This window comes from Cervus elaphus, chromosome 4, assembly GCF_910594005.1.
Source record: "Cervus elaphus chromosome 4, mCerEla1.1, whole genome shotgun sequence".
Classification (NCBI taxonomy): domain Eukaryota; kingdom Metazoa; phylum Chordata; class Mammalia; order Artiodactyla; family Cervidae; genus Cervus; species Cervus elaphus.
Genome location: NC_057818.1, coordinates 15,517,655 through 15,539,770, shown reverse-complemented (window position 1 = coordinate 15,539,770; position 22,116 = coordinate 15,517,655). Strand labels below are relative to the sequence as shown.

Genomic DNA, 22,116 nt, shown 5'->3' with positions numbered 1-22,116 from the left:
CGAGCTCAGGCTCTGACCTCCCCTGGCCCTGTCCCTCTCTGCCCCCCACCTCCAGACCATCCTCCCTGTGACAGGGCCTTGGATGAGTAGGGGACTCCTCTTCCCTTGGCATCCTTCACCCAGTTCATGTTGGGAGGGTGAGGTCGACCAGCAGCTCATCGTGGTGTCAGAACTGGGCCCAGGTGGGCACCGCAACCACAGGGGTCCCAGGCTGCCCCAGAACAGGGTTGTGGGAGTGGGGCTGTCTTGGAGTATTTGGAGACTGAGTGGTTAGATCAGGAAGGTTTGGGGCTTGAGCCCCAGTGCCCACTCTGGTCAGATGCTCTCTGCACCCCAAGTTCCCTCTCCTCCACGCCAGAAGCCCCAGCCTCCCAGCCCCATTTCCTGCTTTTCCAGAGATTCTGGCCTGAGTGGAGCCCTGGCTCCTTCAGGAGGAAACGCTTCTGTGTGACCCCCTCCCCTGCACAACAGAGGTGGGGGTTGCTTGCCCACAGAGGCAGGGCTCCATCCTTCCACCACTCTCCCTGTCCCCTGCAGGCCTCACATGACCAAATGAGTGACCCCAGATTGAGGGGAGGGGCAGGCAGGGCTTCCAGCTACTGCAGTGGGTGGCCCAGGACCCCCACATACCGCCCCACCCTCTCAGGAGCCCCATACCAGCCTGACTGCCCTCCACCCTCTGAAGTTAGAGCTGCCCCCTGGCCTCACCCAACACTGCTGTCAGCCATCCCACTACCCTCTCATTCTCCATCCATCATTCCATTTATCCACCCATCCTCCCACCCACCCATTCACTTGTATATCCATCCTCCACCTGTTGATCCATCCTTCCATCCATTCAACCACCTCTCTATCCTTCTATCCATCCATCCATCCATACCCATCCATTAATCTCTCTGTCCTCCTATCTATCCATCCATCTTCTCATCCATCCAATCCTTTCATCTGTCCATAATCACAGCTGCCCATCCATTTATCCAACTTCCCATCCTCTGTCTTCTCATTGATCTTCCACCATCCATCCCTTCTCTAATCTATTCATTCATCCATCTATCCATCTCCCATCCATTCCTGCGATACATCCTCTCATCCATCCAGTGTATCTTCCCCTCCATCCAGCCATCATCCATCCCTCCGTCTGTCCCTCCATCCATCATGTGAATTCCTGGGGTACAGTCGCCTCTAGGAATCTGAGGCTTTGTTCTGTGGGTAGGTTTGATAAGCCATGTGGTTGAGTGTTGGGCAGGGTCTTCCCTGCATGGTGCATGCTTTCAGCCCACATTGGGGGTGACGCATTACCATGCTGTCAGGGCCAAGTAGCAACACAAATGTTTGCTGGATACGTGACCAGACCTGAAGGTGGCCCCCAGCCTGAGGGGGCCTTTCCTTCTTGCGCTGGCTCTACCCCCCATGCCCCATGCCCCAAGTAGGGGGCGAGACTCAAGCACTGGCAGGCTGGGTGTGCTGTACTCCACTGATTCCTTGTTGTATGACTATGGGCAAGTGACTTCATCTCTCTGTGCCCATTTCTTTGTAAAGTGAGGTCGTCATAGTCCGGGACCATGGGGCAGCTGTGAGTGGTCAGTGGGATGGTATGGGAGGGGTGTGCTGCCTGAGTTCTCTGCTGACAGACCCTGGGTCCATGCTAGGCTGGTGGATACAGCCTGGCTCAGGGCTGACAGCCAGGGCTGACTGGCCTTGACTGGTCTCCCCCTCCCCATACCCCCGCAGACCCAGCTGTGTGCTGGCCTTACCCCTGCCCACTCTGCCTGCAGGTCACACTGGCCGCCTCCTCCGAGCCCTGCTGGGCTTCAGCCTCTTCTTCTTGGCAGCCCACCTTACCTTCCAGATATGCCTGCATACTGTGCCCCGCCTGGACCAGCTTTTCCTGGACTCACCAAGCTGTGAGTCACTAGGGGGCCTGGGGGGATGCTTGAGGGCAGCAGGCCTTGGGGAGAGCCAGTGGTCTCCCTGAGCCACCAGAGGGCCTGGGCAGGGTTGGGGAGCCTCACACTCTTTGGAAAGGTCAGCCAGCCTCAGGGCCACCCTGCCTCACCCAGGCTTTTTCTACCTCTGAGTGTCTATCCATTGTTTATATCCAGTGCAAATGGGCCCAGGTTAACTGCCCCAGCGACAGGGGCTGGGCTGAGCACTGGCAGCACTGAACCGAGCCTGGTGTCTGGCTCACCAGACAGCCCTGGTCTTCTCAGGCCCCACCTGCTCACATCTTCCTCCTGAGCCTTTGGAGGCATGGAGGCTAGGCTGGGGGGACAGGGGTGCCAGCAGACCTGGTGAGCTGCCTGCCCACCGTCCTGTACCCTGTACCCTTTCACCCTGTGGAGATTCTTCTCCAACTGGCACCCAGCCCTTCCACCTCCACTGACTCCAGCACCCCAGTGTGCAGATGAAGGAGCCCTGGGCTCCCATCCCCACTGCTCAGAGAGGGGTTTCCCACCTCCATGTCCCACCTGGATTGTGGCGGGCAGGATATCCCACCCAGCTTCCCATTTTCATTCTGTGAAGATCATGTGTCTCCCACAGCTTAGAGACTGGAAGTCAGGTGCCTCAAGGGCCCTCTGGTCCTGGTGGCTCTGAGACCAGGCTTCCCATGTGGGTCCCCCTGCCTCCCAAGGAGCGGTCGGCTTTGGCCAGCAGACCTAAGAGCCCACCACAGACAAACAGCTCCCAGCTGTGCTGTGAGCCCCATTCTGCCAGGCAGAACTAACAGGCCTCTGACCTATCAGACTTTCCCTGGCTGGGCCTCAGTTTCCCCACCAGCATAGGCAGCATTCTCGAGCATCCCTGAATACCTGGGGACCTGTGGCTTGAGGGGTGGAGGGCCTCTTGGCCACAAGGAGGGGGTTTCTTGACATCCACCTGCCTGACCTGGATCCCCCACGTCTCTCTGCAGGCAGCCCCTGGGACACCATCACCTGGGACACCATCTCCCGGCATATTGGGGTCACGAGGTGAGAGTCCTCAGTCTCCCTTGGGGATTTCCTGGGCCTGAGGTGGGGGTCTTCAGCTCCTGGGATGCCCCCACCAGCCCCAGCCCCCCTAAGCCCACCATGGACTCTCCCTGCCCTCCACAGGCTGGACCTGAAGGACATTCCCAATGCCATCCGCCTGGTGGCCCCTGACCTGGGCATCCTAGTGGTCTCCTCCCTGTGCCTTGGGGTCTGCAGGCGCCTCACGAGGACAGCCCGGCGCAGCCAGCACGTCCAGGAGTCGGTGAGGGCTGTGGGGCACCCCGGGTTCCAGCCATTTGAGGACCGTTGTACGTCCTCTTTCTTTCTTTTCTTTTCTTAAACAAACATGGACATTTTAGTTGTAAAAGCCTGTATGTGCCTACTGTGGAGAGACATGACACCAGCGGAGAGGTCAAGTGCATGTCTCAAGGGGCACTGGCATCGCAGCGCATGGTCCCAGCACGTGCGGGGGATGCAGGCAGCATCTGCCCCAAGAGCTGCTCCTATGGAGGGTCTTCAAGGCTGCAGGCCACAGGGAATCTGGTGCTTGGAGGCCGTGTGTGCTGGCCAAGGAGCACCTGGGGACTGATGGATGGACTGACAGACGGATCTTTGAGGAGCCCCACCCACAGTGAGGGCATCAGTGGGCTTGTGGATGGGGCAGAGGCTATGTAGCTGGAGACCTAGAGCAGGGCCCTGCATCAGAGTCCTTTGGGTCCCACCCTGGGTCTTCCCTCCGTGTCCTCTGGTTGAAGGCTCAGCTCTCCTGTTCCTGCACGGGGGCTGAAGTCTTGAGCCCTGTTTGGGTCCCACACTTGGCCTCAGCCTCTGTCCAGTAGGACCTGGTCTCCAGGACTGGGTCAGGTCTGTGATATAGGGTCCCTGCCCAGGAGGCGGTGGGGGACACAGGCTCACACCCTTAGCCCCAGTGTCCTCTGGTCAGGCTGCTGATGCTTGTGAAAATGAGGGCCTCAGTCCCCAGAGGGGGGTGCTTCCCATTGTGGGCTGGGGTGGGGCTCAGCCTGCCACTGACTGTCCATCCCCTGAGTCCTGGGGGGCAAGGCTGGCACCCCTATTTCACAGAGGAGATGGGGCCTGGAGGTCAAGCGGCTCTTCCAGGTACTTGTGGGGGTCGAGTGGGGGCTGGGGCAGTCCCCTGACTGGCCAGCTCCCTCCATCCCTATGGCGCATGGCACTGGCGGGCACAGGGGCCAGAGTAGCCTCTGGTTTCCTCGTTAGCAGAGCCAGGGCTTCCAGGAACAGCTCCGCCGGGAAGGGGCTGGCTGGTTCCCCATGCCTGGGGCAGAGGGAGGGGCCAGCCCCCCACTCCACGCTTCCCATCACCCCTCGGACCTCAGAGCAAGGCATCACAGGCACCCAGCATTTAAGGTCTGAGGCAGAAGCAGGCACAGCGCCCCTTGTGGACGACACCACCTGGCAGGGCCATTGCGCATGTATCCACGTACATGCGCCCATCCCAACTTGGCAAACATGTGTCCATGCCTGTCCTGCATTTCAGATGGGCTGCGGTGGGGGGTGCGGCCTGGGGGACTGGCCGAGGCAGGCTGGATGCTGCTAGCGGCCCCCAGCACCTGTCCTTTTGCCCAGCAGCTGCTTCTGTTCTTCCCACACCCAGAAGCGCTCATTTTCCACAGCAGCTTTCCCAGGGCTGGGGCCAGGCTGTGGGTGGAGTGAGCTCAGGCCTGGCTACAGTGCCTTCCAGGGCTGACCCCACACCCTCGTTCCAGGACATAACAGGGGGACCCTGGGTACTGCTCTGACCACAAGGCTGGGCCTCCTGCCCTGGCCTGTCCCCTCCGCACTAACAGACACAGCCCAGCAGCACTCCCTGGGGCCTGCCCAGCTCCCCACCTACGTTTGACAGGCAGAAGATGGATTCAGAGAGGTTAGGGGGCTTGCCGAGGCTGCCCAGCTGGGAGATGTGGAGCTGGGGTGTGACCAGGGCTCCTGGCTCCCCCATGCTCTCAGCCTGGACGCCAAGGGCCGCCTTGGCCAGGGCAGGTGAGGCACAGGCCAGCGCCCATGTCACAGGTGGGGACCCAGGGCCTGGGCTTCCAACACAGAGGCTGTTCTTTCTGCCTCCTTCCGGCTCCCCGATTCCAGGAAACAGTCTGTTCTGGGAAACCTTGAGGCAGGGCCAAGGAGACAGGCCCTGGTGGGTCTCCGTGCCTGCGGACAGGTGAGGCCAGAAGGGCTGGCCAGGGACACCCAGGAGGCCCACCTCACTCTGCAGAGTGAGGGCAGAGAATGCCCACAGGCAACAGAATGAGGGTAGACTGTCCCCTGGGCGCAGTCTCCCCTGGCAGTATGACCTGAGTCCCCCCACCCCCAAGCCTCCATTGCTAAGGAAAGTGCTGTGGGCCAGGAGTAGGGTGTGGAGCTGCTCTGTGACTGTAGAGTGAGGGGCACCTGTGGCCCTGCCATGTGTCCCCACTGGGGCACTCTCAGGCCAGGGGCATGGGGCACGGATGCACGAGCCTGTGGCCTGGGCTGTCCTCGGGGCCCCCGGCACAGGTGGGAGATAAGGAAGATGCACCTGAGGGGCACCTGGGTCATCTGAGTGCCAGGCCTTGGCAGGAATGTATCACTGCCGCAGTGGGCCACCTCCAGGAAGGCCTCCAGGGCTGCGAGGCCGTGGAAAGGTGGTGGGCAGACCAGGCATGGAGGGCAGCACTGCTGGACACAGGCTGGTGGCCCTGTGACCTCAGAGGGCCAGCAGTGGGTGTGGAGGGGGGCCAAGGAGATGGCCACGGGGGTGGGCTCCTCCCTCCCTCCTCCCCCTCCCCTCTCCCCTACCACGTACCTGACCTTTGCCCTTCCCATGACCTTGGCAGGATGATGACAGTGAGGAAGCAGACGCTGGCTCCCTGGGGGAGCTGCAGGAAGCCCCTGCACTGTCCCCCACGCGGAGATCTCGGCTGGCTGCCCGGTTCCGGATCACAGCGCACTGGCTGCTCGTGGCAGCTGGGCGGACGCTGGCCATCGTGCTGCTCGCACTGGCAGGTACCCAGTGGGCAGGGGGCTGGGACCCCACCTCTGACCACCACACTAGGAGGGGTCTCAGCAGCCAAGCTCCCCACTGGCCGGCGAGACGGTGGTCAAGCCACCGCCACCAGGAGTGACCCTGTGTGCCCTTGCCTGGCCCGCAGGCATCGCCCACCCCTCAGCCTTCTCCAGTGTCTACTTCCTGCTCTTCCTGGCCATTGGCACCTGGTGGGCCTGTCACTTTCCCATCAGCCCCTTGGGCTTCAACACACTCTGCGTCATGGTGGGCTGCTTTGGCACCGGCCATCTCATCTGCCTCTATTGCTACCAGACGCCTCTCGCCCAGACCACTCTCCCACCTGCCAGCATCTGGGCCAGGTGAGGGCTCACCCCAGGCACCGCCTTGCCCTTGCCCTTGCCCTAGCCCTGCCCACCCGGTACCCGTGAAACCCTTGCCACAGTCACCAACACGCCTTTTCTGGGCAGGGTGTTTGGTTTCAAGGACTTCGTGGCCCCCACCAACTGCTCCAGCCCCAACGTGCTGGTCATCAATGCCGACCATGACTGGCCCGTGTATGTGAGCCCCGGCATCCTGCTGCTGCTCTGCTACACGGTGACCTCTCTCCTGAAGCTCCACACCCGCCAGCCTGCAGACCAGGTGAGCACCCAGGCCAGCGCCCTGCATCCCCCACCCCCTTGAGCCAGGGCGAGGGGGCTGAGCCTCACCTCTGGTCTCCACAGAGGAAGGAGGCGGCCGGAGACGATGACGCACGGGAGGTGGAGTTGACCGAGGTGGACCAGTGGCCCCAGGGTCAGGCCAGGGTTGTGGCCATCAAGGAGGAAGGGGCTGCCCAGGTGAGGGGTCGGGACTGAGAGATGGGGCCGGCACCCCCCTGCCCATGGGCTTGGCTCATGGGCTTGGCTTGTCTACAGCACACAATGCCCGCTCCCACAACACCAGACCCCGAGGACAACTGCATCGTACACGACCTCACTGGCCACAGCGCCGTCCAGCAGCGGCCCTGTAAGTATATGTAGCCATGCAGTGCTGCCCCCTGGCGGCCTTTCCGTGTCAGCCTCTCTAGCTGCACCCCTCTTTGGGACTGCCCACAGACCTTCATGGCTCAGCTGGTAAAGAATCCACCTGCAATGCGGGAGACCTGGATTCAATCCCTGGGGTGGGAAGATCCCCTGGAGAAGGGAAAGGCTACCCTCTCCAGTATTCTGGCCTGGAGAATTCCATGGACTGTATAGTCCATGGGGTCAAAAAGAGTCAGACACAGCTGAGCGACTTTCACTTACTTACTCATTCACTAACAGACCCAAGACCCTGCAGGAATCTCCCATGCCTGTCTGCCTGCCTCTCAGTCCCAGAGTTATTCGCTGCTCTGTTTTGGGCTGGCTCTGTGTCCCCAGGGCAGGTCTGGGCGTTTTTCCTGGGTGCTTTTTCTTTCTTTTCTTTTGCCCTAAGCCTCAATTTCCATTTTACAAAGCAGGGGATGAAGCTGCTGGCCTTGGGGGATGTGGGCACTCACAGAGCTGGAGGGACTGAGGCCAGCTCATCCACCCCATCCCTCTAGAGTCTTGAAACCAAGGCCGGGATGGGGGCGAGGATGGGCCAGGGTCCCACGATGCATTGGGAACAGGGTCAGACAGGAGCCTGGGCCCTTTTCTGCCCCCAGAGCCCCTGTGAGACTGTGCTGAGCATGGCTCCCCCTGCCCCCACCCCAGGCTGCGGCTCCAGCACTGTCTGCACTTGGGGGCTGAGTCAGGTGTGGGTGAGGGGCTCTGGCCTAATGATGTTGGAGCCTCCCCAGCGGGGGTCCTGCTTCACCTGTGACCCCTGCCCTCACCCTAGCATACCCCCGGCTGGTTGAGCCAAAGGAGACGTCTCCGCTGCACGGCCTGGGTCACCTCATCATGGACCAGAGCTACGTGTGTGCCCTCATTGCCATGATGGTAAGGGCGCTGGCCTGGACCAGCTGGGGCTGGGCCTTCCCACGGGCTCCCACAGCGTTCCAGGAGAGGATGGTGGCCTGGTGCCTTGTCACCAGAAGTGGGTGGGACTGTGGCCTGCCTGCTGGGCCACAAGCCGTCCAGGCCAGCCACCAGCCACATGGTTGTATGTGTGTGCACGTTTGTGTGGTGGGTGGGTGGGCCAGCAGGGCGGGTTTGCTTTCCTGTCGGGGGCCCCCACGCTGTCAGCCTGGGGAGCATGCATGCAGCCCTGCTCCGCCCCGGCCCACAGGTGTGGAGCATCACCTACCACAGCTGGCTGACCTTCGTGCTGCTGCTCTGGGCCTGCCTCATCTGGACGGTGCGCAGCCGCCACCAGCTGGCCATGCTCTGCTCGCCCTTCATTCTGCTCTATGGGCTGGCGCTCTGCTGCCTGCGTTACGTGTGGGCCATGGACCTGCAGACTGAGCTGCCCACCGCCCTGGGCCCCGTCAGCCTGCGCCAGCTGGGGCTGGAGCACACCCGTTACCCCTGCCTGGACCTGGGCGCCATGGTGAGTCCTCCCAGCCCTCACCTGGCTCCCAGTGCGGTGGGCATGCTGCAGCCCAGGGCCCGCGTCAGGCTATCACCAGGACCCCCTGGCCAAGCCCAGCATAGTTGCTCAGTTGGTGTTTGTCGAGTGAATGAGTGACGACCTCATGTTGCTGGGGGCACCATCCTGTGTCCTGAGACGGGCTCGTCTCAGAGCCCGCAGCACCGCATGTGGTCCTGGGTCCCAGTGAGTTTCTGTGCCCTCATGGTGTCCCCTTGTGAGACAGGTCACTGCACCTGGACATCCATGCCAGCCTCTACGCTGGCCACGTGGGAGGGCTGTGGGCTACACCTCACTATGTGAGTCTGTGGGCATGCAAGCATGCAAACACATGTGAGCCTGTGTTCACCTGTGGGTCTGTGTGCACACAAGATCGTGTGTGAGTAGGAGCCACCATGTAGGAGTGTGTGTGCGTTTGTATGTGAACTCGTGCCTGCGAGGAGGATGGCAGGTGGGGGGACACCTTCCCGCTGCAGTCTTGCCTCCGGCTCCCCTGCTTGGGCCCCTCAGTGATGCCGCCCCCCTCTCCCCAGCTGCTGTGCACCCTGACCTTCTGGCTCCTGCTGCGCCAGTTTGTGAAGGAGAAGCTGCTGAGGAGGGCGCGGGCCCCCGTGGCGCTGACGGAGGTCACCGTGGCCGCCACAGGTGAGTGGGTGGGAGGGCTGGGTGACTGGAGGGGAGCTCCTTGCCCACCTGCCTGGTCCTGACGCTGTGCCCCACCCACTGCAGAGCCCACACGGACGCAGATGCTGCTGCGGAGCCTGGGGGAGCTGGTCAGGGGCATCTACGCCAAGTACTGGATCTACGTGTGTGCAGGCATGTTCATCGTGGTCAGCTTCGCTGGCCGCCTGGTGGTCTACAAGATCGTCTACATGTTGCTCTTCCTGCTCTGTCTCATCCTCTTCCAGGTGTGGGGACACGGGGCGCAGAGTGGTGGGGGCGTGGAGTCAGGGGGCTGGGGCCTCACGGTCAGCCTCACCGCACCCGTTGGCCGGCAGGTCTACTACAGCCTGTGGCGGAAGCTGCTCAAGGCATTCTGGTGGCTGGTAGTGGCCTACACCATGCTGGTGCTGGTGGCCGTCTACACCTTCCAGTTCCAGGACTTCCCGGCCTACTGGCGCAACCTGACGGGCCTCACCGATGAGCAGTGAGTCTGGGGCGGGGCTGGGCGGGGGTGTGGGGTGTGGGACGCCACTATGGGGGTCGTGCAACTGTGCTGACTCCTACCTCGCCTCCCCACCCAGGCTGGGGGACCTGGGCCTGGAGCAGTTCAGCGTGTCTGAGCTCTTCTCCAGCATCCTGGTCCCCGGCTTCTTTCTGCTCGCCTGCATCCTGCAGCTGCACTACTTCCACCGGCCCTTCATGCAGCTCACTGACCCTGAGCACCGGCCACTGCCCGGTGCCTGCATCCCACGCTGGGTTCCTGGGTAGGCCTGCCCCCTGGGGCTGGGGGTCTGCAGAGGCTGGTGGCATCGGGCAGGAGACCCGGAATAGGGGTAGGGCCTCAGCCGTCACCTTTAGGTGCCCCACTGGGGTCACAGGGGTCAGGAGGTCAGCAGGCCCCATGCTCCCACCTGGTGGCTGCAGCACCCACAGCCAGGGTCCCAGAGCTGGGGTGGGGGAGGCAAGAGAGGAAGGGGCTACAGGGCCACCCCAGGAGTGCGGGTGGGAAGGACACTCCGGGGCCCTGTCCTAGGCAGGATGCGGTGAGCCGGACCCCCCTGCTGCAGCAGGAGGAAGAGGAGGAGGTGCCTAGGGACGAGGGGCTGGGCACGGCCAGCCCCCACCAGGCCACGCAGGTCCCAGAGGGTAAGTTCAAGGTGTCCAGACTTGAGCCCTGGAGCCCCATCTGCACGGGACAGAATGGCCCGGGCCCCTCCTCCTCACTGTCCATCCCTCCAACCCGCCCCAGCCAGCAAGTGGGGCCTGGTGGCCGAGCGCCTGCTGGACCTGGCCACCGGCTTCTCGGACGTCATCACCCGCGTGCAGGTGCTGGTGCGGCGCCTGCTGGAGCTGCATGTCTTCAAGCTGGTGGCCCTGTACACCGTGTGGGTGGCTCTGAAGGAGGTGAGTGTGGACATGCTCGCATACCCGCGTGGCCCCCGGGTGCTATGGGGGGGCAAGGGGCCTGTGGGGAGGGCGCTGATCCGGCCACCAACACCCATAGGTGTCGGTGCTGAACTTCCTGCTGGTTGTGCTCTGGGCTTTCGCCCTGCCCTACCCACGCTTCCGGCCCATGGCCTCGTGCCTGGCCACCGTGTGGACCTGCATCATCATCGTGTGCAAGATGCTGTACCAGCTCAAGGTGGTCAACCCCCACGAGTACGCCAGCAACTGCACGGAGGTACGCGCCACAGTGGAGGGGCAGGTGCAGAGGGCCTGGGTGGGGGTCCATCCCAGGGGTCAGCATGCAGTGTCCGCCGCTCCTCTCCCAGCCCTTCCCCAACAGTACGAACCTGCAGAAGACAGAGATCCGCCAGTCCTTGCTGTACCGCGGGCCTGTCGACCCCGCCAACTGGTTTGGAGTGCGGAAGGGCTTCCCCAACCTGGGCTACATCCAGGTGAGTGCAGCAGGCAGGTGGGCCGGGTAGGGGCGCTGCGGGGCGGGTGAGGCCTGACTGCCCTCGCCCCTCAGAACCACCTGCAGATCCTGCTGCTGCTGGTGTTCGAGGCCATGGTGTACCGGAGCCAAGACTACCACCGCCGCCGGCACCAGCTGGCCCCGCTGCCTGCCCAGGCCGTCTGCGCCGAGGGCACCCGCCAGCGGCTGGACCATGACCTGCCCAGCTGCCTCAAGTACTACGTGAATTTCTTCTTCTACAAATTTGGGCTGGAGGTGAGGCAGGGGTCAACCCTTGCCCCTTCCCTGGGTAGGGGCTCAGCCACATGGGTCCTTGCCACCGTCTGTGGGGCCTTTGCTGAGCAAAGGCTTGATGGGATGGGGGGGTGGGGCGAGCAGACCATGGGGACTGGGAGCCCCAGCTGGAGGTGGGCTCGGGCTTGGGCTCAACTCTGCTGCAGGACCCCCACCTCGATTTCCCCAGCATGGAGACATGTTTAGCCTCTCTGCTCCTCCAGGAGAGTGGCCTGGGCTGCTGCCCCTGTCCTGGGCACAACACCCTCTGCCCCTCAAGGCTGCCCAGAGGCAGAGCCAGGAGGACCCCCCCCCCCCCACTGCCACTGGCTCACTGTGTCCTCACCCTGGCCACCCCTTTCCGCTCTGCCACCCCCAGGTCTGCTTCCTGGCGGCCGTGAACGTGATTGGGCAGCGCATGAACTTCATGGTCATCCTGCATGGCTGCTGGCTGGTGGCCATCCTTACCCGCCGACGCCGGGAGGCCATCGCCCGCCTCTGGCCCAATTACTGCCTGTTCCTGGCGCTCTTCATGCTATACCAGTACCTGCTATGCCTGGGCGTCCCCCCAGCCCTGTGCATCGGTGAGCGGGCTGCCGGCCGGGCACACGCTGGGCGCCCTGGCCCCTGGTGTGGTGTCAGGCGCCTTCCACCTGCACCCCTCACCCCATGGGCTCTGTGGGCTGCAGTCATTCCAGCTCTAGGGGGCAGTGCTGGCCCTTCGTTCATTGGTCTCCCTGAATCATTGTTTTCTTTTTGCCAAACATTTTATTTTGAAAAGTTTCAAATGATCAGAGAGGTTGAGAGTTTGGAAAACAGTCCAGGGAGCAGCCCTGCACGCCTCTTGGCTAGTGGGGGCTGTCTGGAGTTCACGTCCAGTATGCCCAGGGTGGAGGCCTCTATGTGCAGGGCGGTGACCACGAACGGCTGCCCATCCCTGGATGACACCTTGGTCTGGTGTGCCATCCAAGCTCAGCGGCCGCATCCTCAAGGCCGTGTCCCTGGTAGCTGCTGGCTCTGAGCAGGACCTGACAGGAGCACTTGGCCATCTCCTTCTATTGCCTTCCTGTTATGTCCTTTCCGGAGTCAGGCCACAGGCTGGCAGAAAGCCCTGATCTTGGAACTGTGGACTATGCCCCAGGCTTAGACACTGGTGAACACGTGGGCAGGAAGGGCCCACACCGGGGGGAGTGAGCAGCCATCGGCCCTGCATGCTGAGGGGCTGGTGCTCAGTCTTGTGTGCGCACGTCCACACCTGCAGACTCTCCCTGCTGCAGGCAGGCCTGCACGCAATGGAGGTTGGTTCCCACGTCGGTTACTCCTGGCGCCCTTGTTAGTTGGCTTCTCTGTGAGAGGAGCTTGGGTTTCTCTCCCTCCTGCTGTTTCCTGTGGTCCACAGGTACAGGGGTTTCTCTGGATGCCTTGTAATGTCCTGTGCTTCCTTTCACATTTGGAGTATCTCAGCGGTGCCCGTGGAGCCCCCAGGCAGGCCCTTCCTCCCTCAGTGTCTGTGGAAGGCAGATCCCTGGCCCGTGAAATGCCCCTTTTGGTTGACAGTCTGTGAGTTTTGACAGAGAACAGCAGAAGCACAACAGAGTTTGTAAACATCCTTCACTTAGTTTCCCTGATGTGAGCGTCAGCCTCTGACTCCACCTGGCACAGCGACCCAAGTTAAGAACCAGAACAGGTGCAGGGCCCCAACACCGGGCAGAGCCACAGGCTGCCGTGGGCAGCCGTGATGGCCCCTCCCCCAGCTCTCTGTCCTAGGCCCCTGAGCAGACCCCTCGAGCTGGCCCCAAGGTCTTCTTGGGCTTCTCTGTCTCTTGTCATATTGAGGCTTCTGGAGCACGAAGCAGTTGTCTCTAGAAACTCTCCATGCCGCACCGTCACGGTTTTCATTAGACCAGTGTATGCGTCTTTGGCAAGAAACATGCAGCTGCGAATAGTCCGTCTCAGGGCGTCACATTGGGGCCAGTGTATCCCATCGCAGGTGGCGGCCTTCCACCACCGGGCCTGATACTGCTTGTCACTGTCATGTGTGTGGTTGTGGAAGAGACCTTGGGACCTGGCGAGGGTCTCGTTTCCATGTAAACCCTCACCCACTCAGGGGATCCGTCCACAGGAGTGTCTGGTTTTCTTTGTCCCCTGTGATGCTCAGTTGGCATCTTCTCTAAGAGAGCTGTCCTCTCACCCTGCTGGTCTGTCCAGCTGTTTCCCTGTCCAAACAGATTCTGGGCCTTCATTCCCGGGCTTCTGCTCCTGCCTGTCACTGGGGCTTTGAGTTCACACAGTCCCTGCGTGGCCCTGGGACATGTCCTCACTTGGTTCTATGAGGTACTGCCACCACAAGAGACCCCCTGCTCCCCCGCCCCAGGAAAGTGGCCGCTGCCTCATGGAGCTTGGTTCCTTTCACTGGAGAGTGAAACTCAGAAACCAAGACAAGGGCCCTGGCTGTGTTGTTGCTATGAGTGTCGCTGCTCCAACACCCTCTTGCTGGACAGTCTTTAGTTAAGACATCATTTCTGAAGTTACTCAGGGTGGCTCCATTCTCCCCCCGCCACCCCCCCCCCGAAGGTGTGTCATGCACACCTTGTCAGGTTAGACCCCTTGTCAGCCTGCGCTCTGTCCTGGGCTCCCCCAGCAGCCTGTAATGTAGTAAAATTCACTCTTTGGTGCTGACCAGGGCAGGAGCTCTGTATGCCCCCCAGGTCCCCGCCTCCCACCTGCTCTTGCCATCAGCCCCTCACCCTGCTTCCAGCGACCACCGTGGTCTTTGTCCCTGTGGTTTGCTGTTTCCAGAACAGCATGTGAGTAGGATGGTTTAACCTCGGGCTCTGGCTTCTCTCATGAGACACTGTTCAGGGTCAAGGTGCACTGGGCTGTGGGCTGGATGCCGCTTGGCTTGAGACCCCTAGTAGGCAGTTTTCCATGCTTTGGGTGTGCCAGAGTGGGCTTGACCTTTCACCCTTGGATGGCATTGGGCCGTCTCCAGGTCTGAGATGTCGGGGATGAGGTGCTATAGAGGTTTGCTCGTTCGCCAGTGTGCCGTTGTCTCTGGGGCCATGGTTTCTGTTTCTCTGGGGTGATCACCCCAGGTGGTCCTGCCGGTCCCCTCTGCTCTGGTACTGGGCATCCACACTGTTTTCTTTTAGCCATTCTGACAGGTGCACAGTGAAGCCTCATTTGGGTCTACCTGGGCCATGGTCCACACGCAGGGGGCCTGCCCCACTCCCCTCAACCCCTCTGCCCCACCCACATCCCCCCACCCACCCAGGGTGCCTGGAGCTCATGTCCATGAGAACTGGGCTCCCTGGGCCTGTGTGCAAGAGTGTGTATGAGTGACTCCGGGGGTTACTGGGGTTGGAGGTGGGTCGGGACAGTGGGTGACCACACCTTCTGCCTACAGACTACCCATGGCGCTGGAGCCGGGCCGTCCCCATGAACTCCGCGCTCATCAAGTGGCTGTACCTGCCTGACTTCTTCAGTGCCCCCAATGCCACCAACCTCATCAGTGAGTCACCAGCCCCTCAGGCACACACGCCACAGCCAGCCATGCTGAGACTGTGCAGATGCCCATGGGATGGGCAGCGGGTGGGCACCGACCCTCCTCTCCAGCCAGCAAGGGGCCCATCGCCCAGGCCTCACCAGGCAGTCCAGTCCTGCCATTCCCTGTGGGGTCTGTGTTCCATGAATGTACCCCATCCCACAGGCACATCTCACGTGTACACGTTCCACCACACAGACACATGTCTGCTCACTGGCGTGGGCACAGGCGGACACGGGTGTGGACACTGATGCCACATGGCACAGTCAGGCTCACGCTGGCCTCATTTCCTGATGCGTGTGGTTTGTGTATGTAGATCGACATGTACACACGGAAAATGTATGCAGGCATGTTCTCCAACACCCACGTGCACATCCACACGGGGTGTAGATGCTGGCATAAATACGCATGGATTTTCTGCTCAGCTGCCCACACACCCCATCACTCCAGGATAAGGGCTGAGCTGGCAGGAAGTGGACTGCACTTCCCAGGCGTGACAGTGGCCTCCCATTTGCCCACAGGTGACTTCCTCCTGCTGCTCTGCGCCTCCCAGCAATGGCAGGTGTTCTCGGCCGAGCGCACGGAGGAGTGGCGGCACATGGCTGGTGTCAATACTGACCGCCTGGAGCCGCTGCGGGGGGAGCCCAACCCCGTGCCCAACTTCATCCACTGCAGGTGGGGGTCTTAGAGGCTGTGGGACTCCCGGGGCCTTGGTCCTGGGCTGCCGGGGAGGTGGTGGTGACCTGGGTCCACGGTGACATCCACCCGGCAGGTCCTACCTCGACATGCTGAAGGTGGCCGTCTTCCGCTACCTCTTCTGGCTGGTGCTGGTGGTGGTGTTCATCACGGGGGCCACGCGCATCAGCGTCTTTGGGCTGGGCTACCTACTGGCCTGCTTCTACCTGCTGCTCTTCGGCACCAGCCTGCAGCAGAAGGACACGCGTGCCCGCCTCGTGCTGTGGGACTGCCTCATCCTTTACAACGTCACTGTCATCGTCTCCAAGAACATGCTCTCTGTGAGCCTGGCCTGGCCCCGCCCCAGCCCACCCACCTGGCCCCGCCCCACCCACCTGGCCCCGCCCCACCTCCCTGGCTCCGCCCCACCTCCCTGGCTCCGCCCCACCCTGACACCCAGACTGACCCTCCTCCGCCCGCAGCTCCTGTCCTGCGTCTTCGTGGAGCAGATGCAGAGCAGCTTCTGCTGGGTTATCCAGCTCTTCAGCCTCGTATGCACCGTCAAGGGCTACTACGACCGTGAGTGGGCAAAGCGGGCGGCCGGGGCCCCGGGGGTGCTCTGTGACACCCGGCTTACGGGACCCTGACCTGGACCGTATCTGTCCGCAGCCAAGGAGATGCTGGGCCGCGACCAGGACTGCCTGCTGCCCGTGGAGGAGGCGGGCGTCCTGTGGGACAGCGTCTGCTTCCTGTTTCTGCTGCTGCAGCGCAGGGTGTTCCTCAGCTACTACTTCCTGCACGTTCAGGCCGAGCTCCGCGCCACCGCCCTGCAGGCCTCCAGGTGTGCCGCCCCTCCGTGACTTGACTTGTCACCTAGAGGGAGAACCAAGGAGACAGACCCCCTGGGACCTTCTCAGGACCTTGGCGATGCGCGGTCTCGCCCCCCTCTTGGTTGCTGGCTGGACTGAGGGTGCATCCCCGCTGGAAGGCCTTCCTCCCTAGCCCTGTGCTTTGGCTGCTCCTGTTCCCTCTCCTACCCTGTGATACTGGAGGTTCTAAGAGGGTCTCCCTCTCCCCACAGCAGGACAAGGTGGGTGTGGGTGGGTAGGACTGAGCCCCCTGGGCCAGGCCGTAGCTAATGCCCAGCCTTGCTGCCCTACAGGGGCTTCGCCCTCTACAACGCTGCCAACCTCAAGACCATCGAGCTCCACCGCAGGGCGGAGGAGAAGTCGCTGGCCCAGCTGAAAAGACAGTAGGTGCCGTGTGGGCAAGGCCAGGGCTTTCCCGACTTGCCCAATGCTGAGCCACCCCCCCTTCTGCAGGATGGAGCGGATCCGGGCCAAGCAGGAGAAGCACAGGCAGGGCCGGGCCAACCGAGGCCGCCTTCAGGGCTCCCCAGACCCCGGCCAAGAGCCAGGTGAGTGTGGACAGAGCCTCAGTGCCCACATCCCATGTGTCCACGCCCGCTGGAGCCGTGTTCGTGCTGTGTGGCGTCCCACGGGGCTTCTGGCCCATCCGCCCTGTGCTGTGTGGTCACTCTGTCTCTGCAGGCCACATGGCTGGACTGTGACTATCCGTCTGCACTTGTGGGCTGTCCTCCACCCCCCGTGGCACTTCATGTAGCCCCTTCATTGCCTAAGGGCTCCGAGTCTGTGTCCGCTGAGGGGCCGCCTGCGCCCCTCCCCACTGGCTCATGCGCACCCTGCCCCTCCACAGGGCCCGGCAGTCCAGGGGGCGCCTCCCCGCCACGACAGCAGTGGTGGCGGCCCTGGCTGGACCACGCCACAGGTACTGCCACCACCCGGCCTTCCCTGACCACCCTCTCAGGGCCGCTGTGACTAGGCAGACCTCCCTCTTGCCCTGCACTGACCTGGCCAGCACCTCACGGGAGCCCTGCTCTCAGGCTTCACACTGAGCCTCTGGGTCATCAGGGGCCACGTCCCCACAACAGGCTCTGTGTGTCTTCTGCTTTCTAACTCTTGGCCTCAGAAGTCTGAATCTTGGCTGCTGGCTGGCAGTGTCCCTCCTTCCCAGTCCTGCCTGCTCATGTTCCTCTCGTCCAGTCTGGTCTTGTCCCCCTGCTCTTGCTTCTGTCCTGTGCATGTGCCACTGTCCCCCGGCCTGACACTCCCTGGTTCTTGCCCATGGCTGTCCCTCGGGAGGGTGGCATGCAGGCCTTTGCCGCAGGGTCACGGGCTGCTGAGGGGCTCAAGCTGGCCAGAATAGCCAGACTGTTACTGCATCCATCCCAAACCAAGGAGATGAAGTTGAGGGTCTGGGGGGAGGAGGGAGCGTGGCTGGCTCTCAGTGCCCCCCTTGCCTGCAGTTATCCACTCCGGGGACTACTTCCTGTTCGAGTCGGACAGTGAGGAGGAGGAGGAAGCCCAGCCTGAGGACCCCAGGCCATCATCACAGAGTGCCTTCCAGGTGAGCAAGTGGGCCTGACACTCCCTAGGCCTGGGGCACCTACCCAGCCCATTCAGACCTCCTGCACTCACATATGGGGGGAAGGCAGGATCTAGGGGTACAGGTCATGGGCAGCTGTGTGCCCCTCTGCCCACCTCTCCGGGCCCTGACTGACCACCCAGGCCCTGGTCTCTTGAGAAGGCTCACTGTTTGCTAGACACACCCTTCCTGTCCACCTTTGGGCTCCTGTTCTTAGCATGGGGACTGGCGCTGAGTGGTAGCCAGGACGTGCTGGGTGGGCTCATGCACCAGCCCCGTCCTCCCACCGCAGCCCTCTGGGGATCTGATGGCCCCCACTCTGGCCTCCTGACCCCAGGCTGCTCCTGGATGGGAGGCAGAGGTGGGTAAATGGGATCCCATGGCAGGAGCGGCGGGGTGCTAACCCAGGGCCCTGCCTGCAGTTGGCGTACCAGGCGTGGGTGACCAATGCGCAGACGGTGCTGCGGCAGCAGCGGCAGCAGCGGGCGGAGCAGCTGCGCACAGGTGAGTCTGGCTGTGGGCAGGTTGTGGGGTGGTGGGGAGGCAAAGCGCTGATCAGATCCCCTGTGCCTAGGAGGCGACCCAAGCCAGGAGGCAGGGCCGGCAGAGGGCTTGGAGGACGAGGTGACCGGTGAGTTGGCGCCAAAGCCTGGGGTCAGGGAGCGGGGGTTACCCGCTGACCGCTCCTTTACGCCCTCCTGCCCCACCCTCGCTGCAGGCCGCAGCCATGTGATGCAGCGAGTGCTGAGTGCTGTGCAGTTCCTGTGGGTGCTGGGCCAGGCGCTGGTGGACGGGCTGACACGCTGGTTGCACGACTTCACGCGGCACCACCGCGCCATGAGCGATGTACTGCGCGCTGAGCGCTATCTGCTCACGCAGGAGCTGCTCCGGGTGAGCGGGTTGCCCCGGCCCCGCCGTGCCACGCCCCTGGGTCCGCCCCTACACCAACACCCCGCCCACAACCACATGCCCCGCCCCTGCACAGACACCTGCCACGCCCCCCCGCCCCCCCCTTTTGCCCAAGTCGGTTGACCTGAGCCCCTGGCTGCCCTGCAGGGCGGAGAGGTGCGCCGGGATGTGGTGGACCAGCTGTACGCCAGTGAAGCCGAGGCGGCCCGTGATGCGCTGAGCACAGCATCGAGGTAGGAGCGGGGGCGGGCGGCTCAGGACAGCGGGGACCCACCTCACGCGGCCTGTCCAGCCCCAGCGCCTGAGCTGCTGCACAGGGGGCGGTAGCCGGCTGGGCCCTTGTCCACCAGAGACCCAGAGGCCCTCCAGGACTGCCCCAGAGCCCCGGCAGAGCGCAGGCCGCCTTGTGAGCTGCCCTCTCCCGCAGCGGGCTGGGGGTGGAGGAGCCGCTGAGCAGCATGACCGAGGACACCAGCAGCCCCCTGAGCACCGGCTACAACACCCGCAGCAGCAGCGAAGAGGTGGTCACTGAGCCCGGGGCTTCTCTGCGAGGCTCTGGGGAGCTTCTCGCCGGCGGCCGCGGCCGAATGCGCACGGCCAGCGAGCTGCTCTTGGACAGGTGAGCAGGGAGGGGTGCACAGCGGGTGGCCCCCGAGGCTACGAGCCTGTGCAGGTGCTGGTGCCGTCTAGGCCTCTGCACCAGGCCTGAGCCTGGTCCCCCGCAGGTGCGTGCACATTCCGGAGCTGGAGGAGGCGGAGCAGTTTGCGGCAGGGCGGGGTCGGGTGCTGCGGCTGCTGGAGGCCATGTACCAGTGCGTGGCTGCCCACTCGGAGCTGCTGTGCTACTTTGTCATCGTCCTCAACCACATGGTCACTGCCTCAGCCACCTCCCTCGTGCTGCCCGTGCTGGTCTTCCTGTGGGCCATGCTCTCCATCCCGCGGCCCAGCAAGCGCTTCTGGATGACGGCCATCATCTTCACCGAGGTGGGCGTCGCTGGAGAGGTGCGGGTGGGGGTGGGTGCAGGCGCCACGCTGACCTCTCTCCCCTGCAGGTCACGGTGGTCGCCAAGTACCTGTTCCAGTTTGGCTTCTTCCCCTGGAACAGCCACGCAGTGCTGCGGCGCTATGAGAACAAGCCCTACTTCCCGCCGCGCATCCTGGGCCTGGAGAAGAGCGACAGCTACGTCAAGTATGACCTGCTGCAGCTCATGGCGCTCTTCTTCCACCGTGCACAGCTGCTGGTGAGTGGTCACACACACACCTGCACACATAGGTCGACACATGGGAACACATGCACACACACGTGCACACGCACAGCCATTTCAGGAAGCAGGCCGGACACAGTGGGGCCCAAGGCGAGCCTGGCCATCTCACCCAGCCCAGCGTGGCCATGCCAGCCTCACCAGCCTGCCTCCCTCCACAGTGCTACGGCCTCTGGGACCATGAGGACCCCCCACTGTCCAAGGAGCACGACGGGGGCAGTGCCAAGGAGAAGGTGGCTGAGGAGGAGCCAGCCCTGCCCACACCCCAAGAGGAGCCAGGAGGGGCAGCCAGGCCCCCTGCTGAGGACAACAGCCAGGCGGAAGCGAAGGGTGGGCCCCTAGAGCCCGGCGACAAGAGGCGCATTAGCCTCCGTTTCCGGAGGAGGAGGAAGGAGAGCACAGAAGCCAGAGGACAGGCCATTGGTATGAGGGCCCACCCGGTGGAGCCGCTCACACCCCACGTCCCTCACACCCTCTGCTGGTGACCCTGGGGAGGTCCCTGCACTCGTTTGGTCTGTACAAAGTGGGCTGGCTGCACTGGCAGCCCCTTTGGGCTTCCTCGGGATGGTCAGGAGTCTGAGCTGGGCCAGCCTGTGCCATGCGGGCTCCATCATCAGCGGCAGCTGTTCCCCACAGAAGGCGAGGAGGAGGCAGTGGCAGTGGCGGTGGTGGCAGCAGGGGCAGCGGCCTTGCGGAGAGAGAAGCGGAGTCGCCCCCGGGAACGAGTGAGGGTGCTGGGGGTCCGGCTGCAGAGCTTCTGCCTGTCCCTGTGAGTGCCTGGCTGGGAGCACCCAGATGAGGGTGGGAGGGAGGAGCAGGGCCTGGACTGAGCCCACCTGCCCGCAGGGCCCAGAGCATGTACTGGCCCGTGCGGCGCTTCTTCCAGGACATCCTGCACACGAAGTACCGGGCCGCTACCGACGTCTACGCGCTCATGTTCCTGGCCGACGTCATCGACTTCATCATCATCATTTTCGGATTCTGGGCCTTTGGGGTGAGCTGGGTCTCAGCCCTGGTGAGCGCAGGCCCCGCGGCCTCCCCAGCACCCCTGACCTCTGCTCTCCCGGCCACAGAAGCACTCGGCAGCCACGGACATCACATCCTCCCTGTCAGATGACCAGGTGCCCGAGGCTTTCCTGGTCATGCTGCTGATCCAGTTCAGTACCATGGTCATTGACCGCGCCCTCTACCTGCGCAAGACCGTGCTGGGCAAGCTGGCCTTCCAGGTCGTCCTGGTGCTGGCCGTCCACCTCTGGATGTTCTTCATCTTGCCCGCCGTCACTGAGCGGTGCGTGCCAGGGTTCAGGCCCCGCCCGGACACAGGCTTTGTGGTGCCTGGTGGAGGCAGGGTTGGGGGGTGGGCACCCCGACCTCTGACCTGGCCTCCCGGTCCCGTCCAGGATGTTCAGCCAGAACGCGGTGGCCCAGCTGTGGTACTTTGTGAAATGCATCTACTTCGCTTTGTCCGCCTACCAAATCCGCTGCGGCTACCCCACCCGCATCCTTGGCAACTTTCTCACCAAGAAGTACAACCACCTCAACCTCTTCCTCTTCCAGGGGTGAGTGTGGCCAGCCTGGGATGCTGGGTGGGGGAGGGCTGTCCTCCTTCCGGCCCTCCTGATGGTGCCCCTGCCTCGGGCAGGTTCCGGCTAGTGCCATTCCTGGTGGAGCTGCGGGCGGTGATGGACTGGGTGTGGACGGACACCACGCTGTCCCTGTCCAACTGGATGTGCGTGGAGGACATCTATGCCAATATCTTCATCATCAAGTGCAGCCGAGAGACCGAGAAGGTGCTGGGGCCCCAGGGGGCACTGGGCACTCACACCCACTGGGGTCCCACCTGGGGTTCACCGCCCACGCAGCATGAGTCCAGAAAGCACTCTCCTAAAATCCTCCTGGCGGCC

The 22,116-nt window shown here is 63.0% G+C and overlaps 1 protein-coding gene across 3 annotated transcripts in view; it reads left to right on the top strand.

Annotated features, from left to right (window-relative positions):
- Window positions 1–22,116, top strand: part of PIEZO1 (piezo type mechanosensitive ion channel component 1) — a 56,571-nt gene that overhangs the window by 31,502 nt on the left and 2,953 nt on the right. For 2 of the 3 annotated variants that reach the window (XM_043898277.1, XM_043898276.1), the window contains exons 3-44: window positions 1,776–1,904; window positions 2,912–2,969; window positions 3,093–3,231; window positions 5,825–5,993; window positions 6,140–6,353; window positions 6,462–6,633; window positions 6,717–6,830; window positions 6,909–6,999; window positions 7,834–7,934; window positions 8,224–8,484; window positions 9,057–9,168; window positions 9,253–9,431; window positions 9,522–9,670; window positions 9,768–9,950; window positions 10,220–10,332; window positions 10,436–10,590; window positions 10,691–10,867; window positions 10,959–11,084; window positions 11,159–11,359; window positions 11,757–11,961; window positions 14,784–14,888; window positions 15,443–15,596; window positions 15,694–15,937; window positions 16,079–16,175; window positions 16,266–16,437; window positions 16,759–16,848; window positions 16,919–17,013; window positions 17,313–17,384; window positions 17,923–18,023; window positions 18,464–18,545; window positions 18,616–18,672; window positions 18,760–18,932; window positions 19,098–19,183; window positions 19,378–19,569; window positions 19,676–19,934; window positions 20,003–20,191; window positions 20,374–20,635; window positions 20,849–20,981; window positions 21,059–21,206; window positions 21,286–21,500; window positions 21,613–21,771; window positions 21,855–22,002. In XM_043898277.1, the coding sequence (XP_043754212.1) occupies window positions 1,776–1,904; window positions 2,912–2,969; window positions 3,093–3,231; window positions 5,825–5,993; window positions 6,140–6,353; window positions 6,462–6,633; window positions 6,717–6,830; window positions 6,909–6,999; window positions 7,834–7,934; window positions 8,224–8,484; window positions 9,057–9,168; window positions 9,253–9,431; window positions 9,522–9,670; window positions 9,768–9,950; window positions 10,220–10,332; window positions 10,436–10,590; window positions 10,691–10,867; window positions 10,959–11,084; window positions 11,159–11,359; window positions 11,757–11,961; window positions 14,784–14,888; window positions 15,443–15,596; window positions 15,694–15,937; window positions 16,079–16,175; window positions 16,266–16,437; window positions 16,759–16,848; window positions 16,919–17,013; window positions 17,313–17,384; window positions 17,923–18,023; window positions 18,464–18,545; window positions 18,616–18,672; window positions 18,760–18,932; window positions 19,098–19,183; window positions 19,378–19,569; window positions 19,676–19,934; window positions 20,003–20,191; window positions 20,374–20,635; window positions 20,849–20,981; window positions 21,059–21,206; window positions 21,286–21,500; window positions 21,613–21,771; window positions 21,855–22,002 (6,281 nt within the window). The remainder of the gene's footprint in view (window positions 1–1,775; window positions 1,905–2,911; window positions 2,970–3,092; window positions 3,232–5,824; window positions 5,994–6,139; window positions 6,354–6,461; window positions 6,634–6,716; window positions 6,831–6,908; window positions 7,000–7,833; window positions 7,935–8,223; window positions 8,485–9,056; window positions 9,169–9,252; window positions 9,432–9,521; window positions 9,671–9,767; window positions 9,951–10,219; window positions 10,333–10,435; window positions 10,591–10,690; window positions 10,868–10,958; window positions 11,085–11,158; window positions 11,360–11,756; window positions 11,962–14,783; window positions 14,889–15,442; window positions 15,597–15,693; window positions 15,938–16,078; window positions 16,176–16,265; window positions 16,438–16,758; window positions 16,849–16,918; window positions 17,014–17,312; window positions 17,385–17,922; window positions 18,024–18,463; window positions 18,546–18,615; window positions 18,673–18,759; window positions 18,933–19,097; window positions 19,184–19,377; window positions 19,570–19,675; window positions 19,935–20,002; window positions 20,192–20,373; window positions 20,636–20,848; window positions 20,982–21,058; window positions 21,207–21,285; window positions 21,501–21,612; window positions 21,772–21,854; window positions 22,003–22,116) is intronic. The other variant, XM_043898275.1, reaches the window with a different exon arrangement.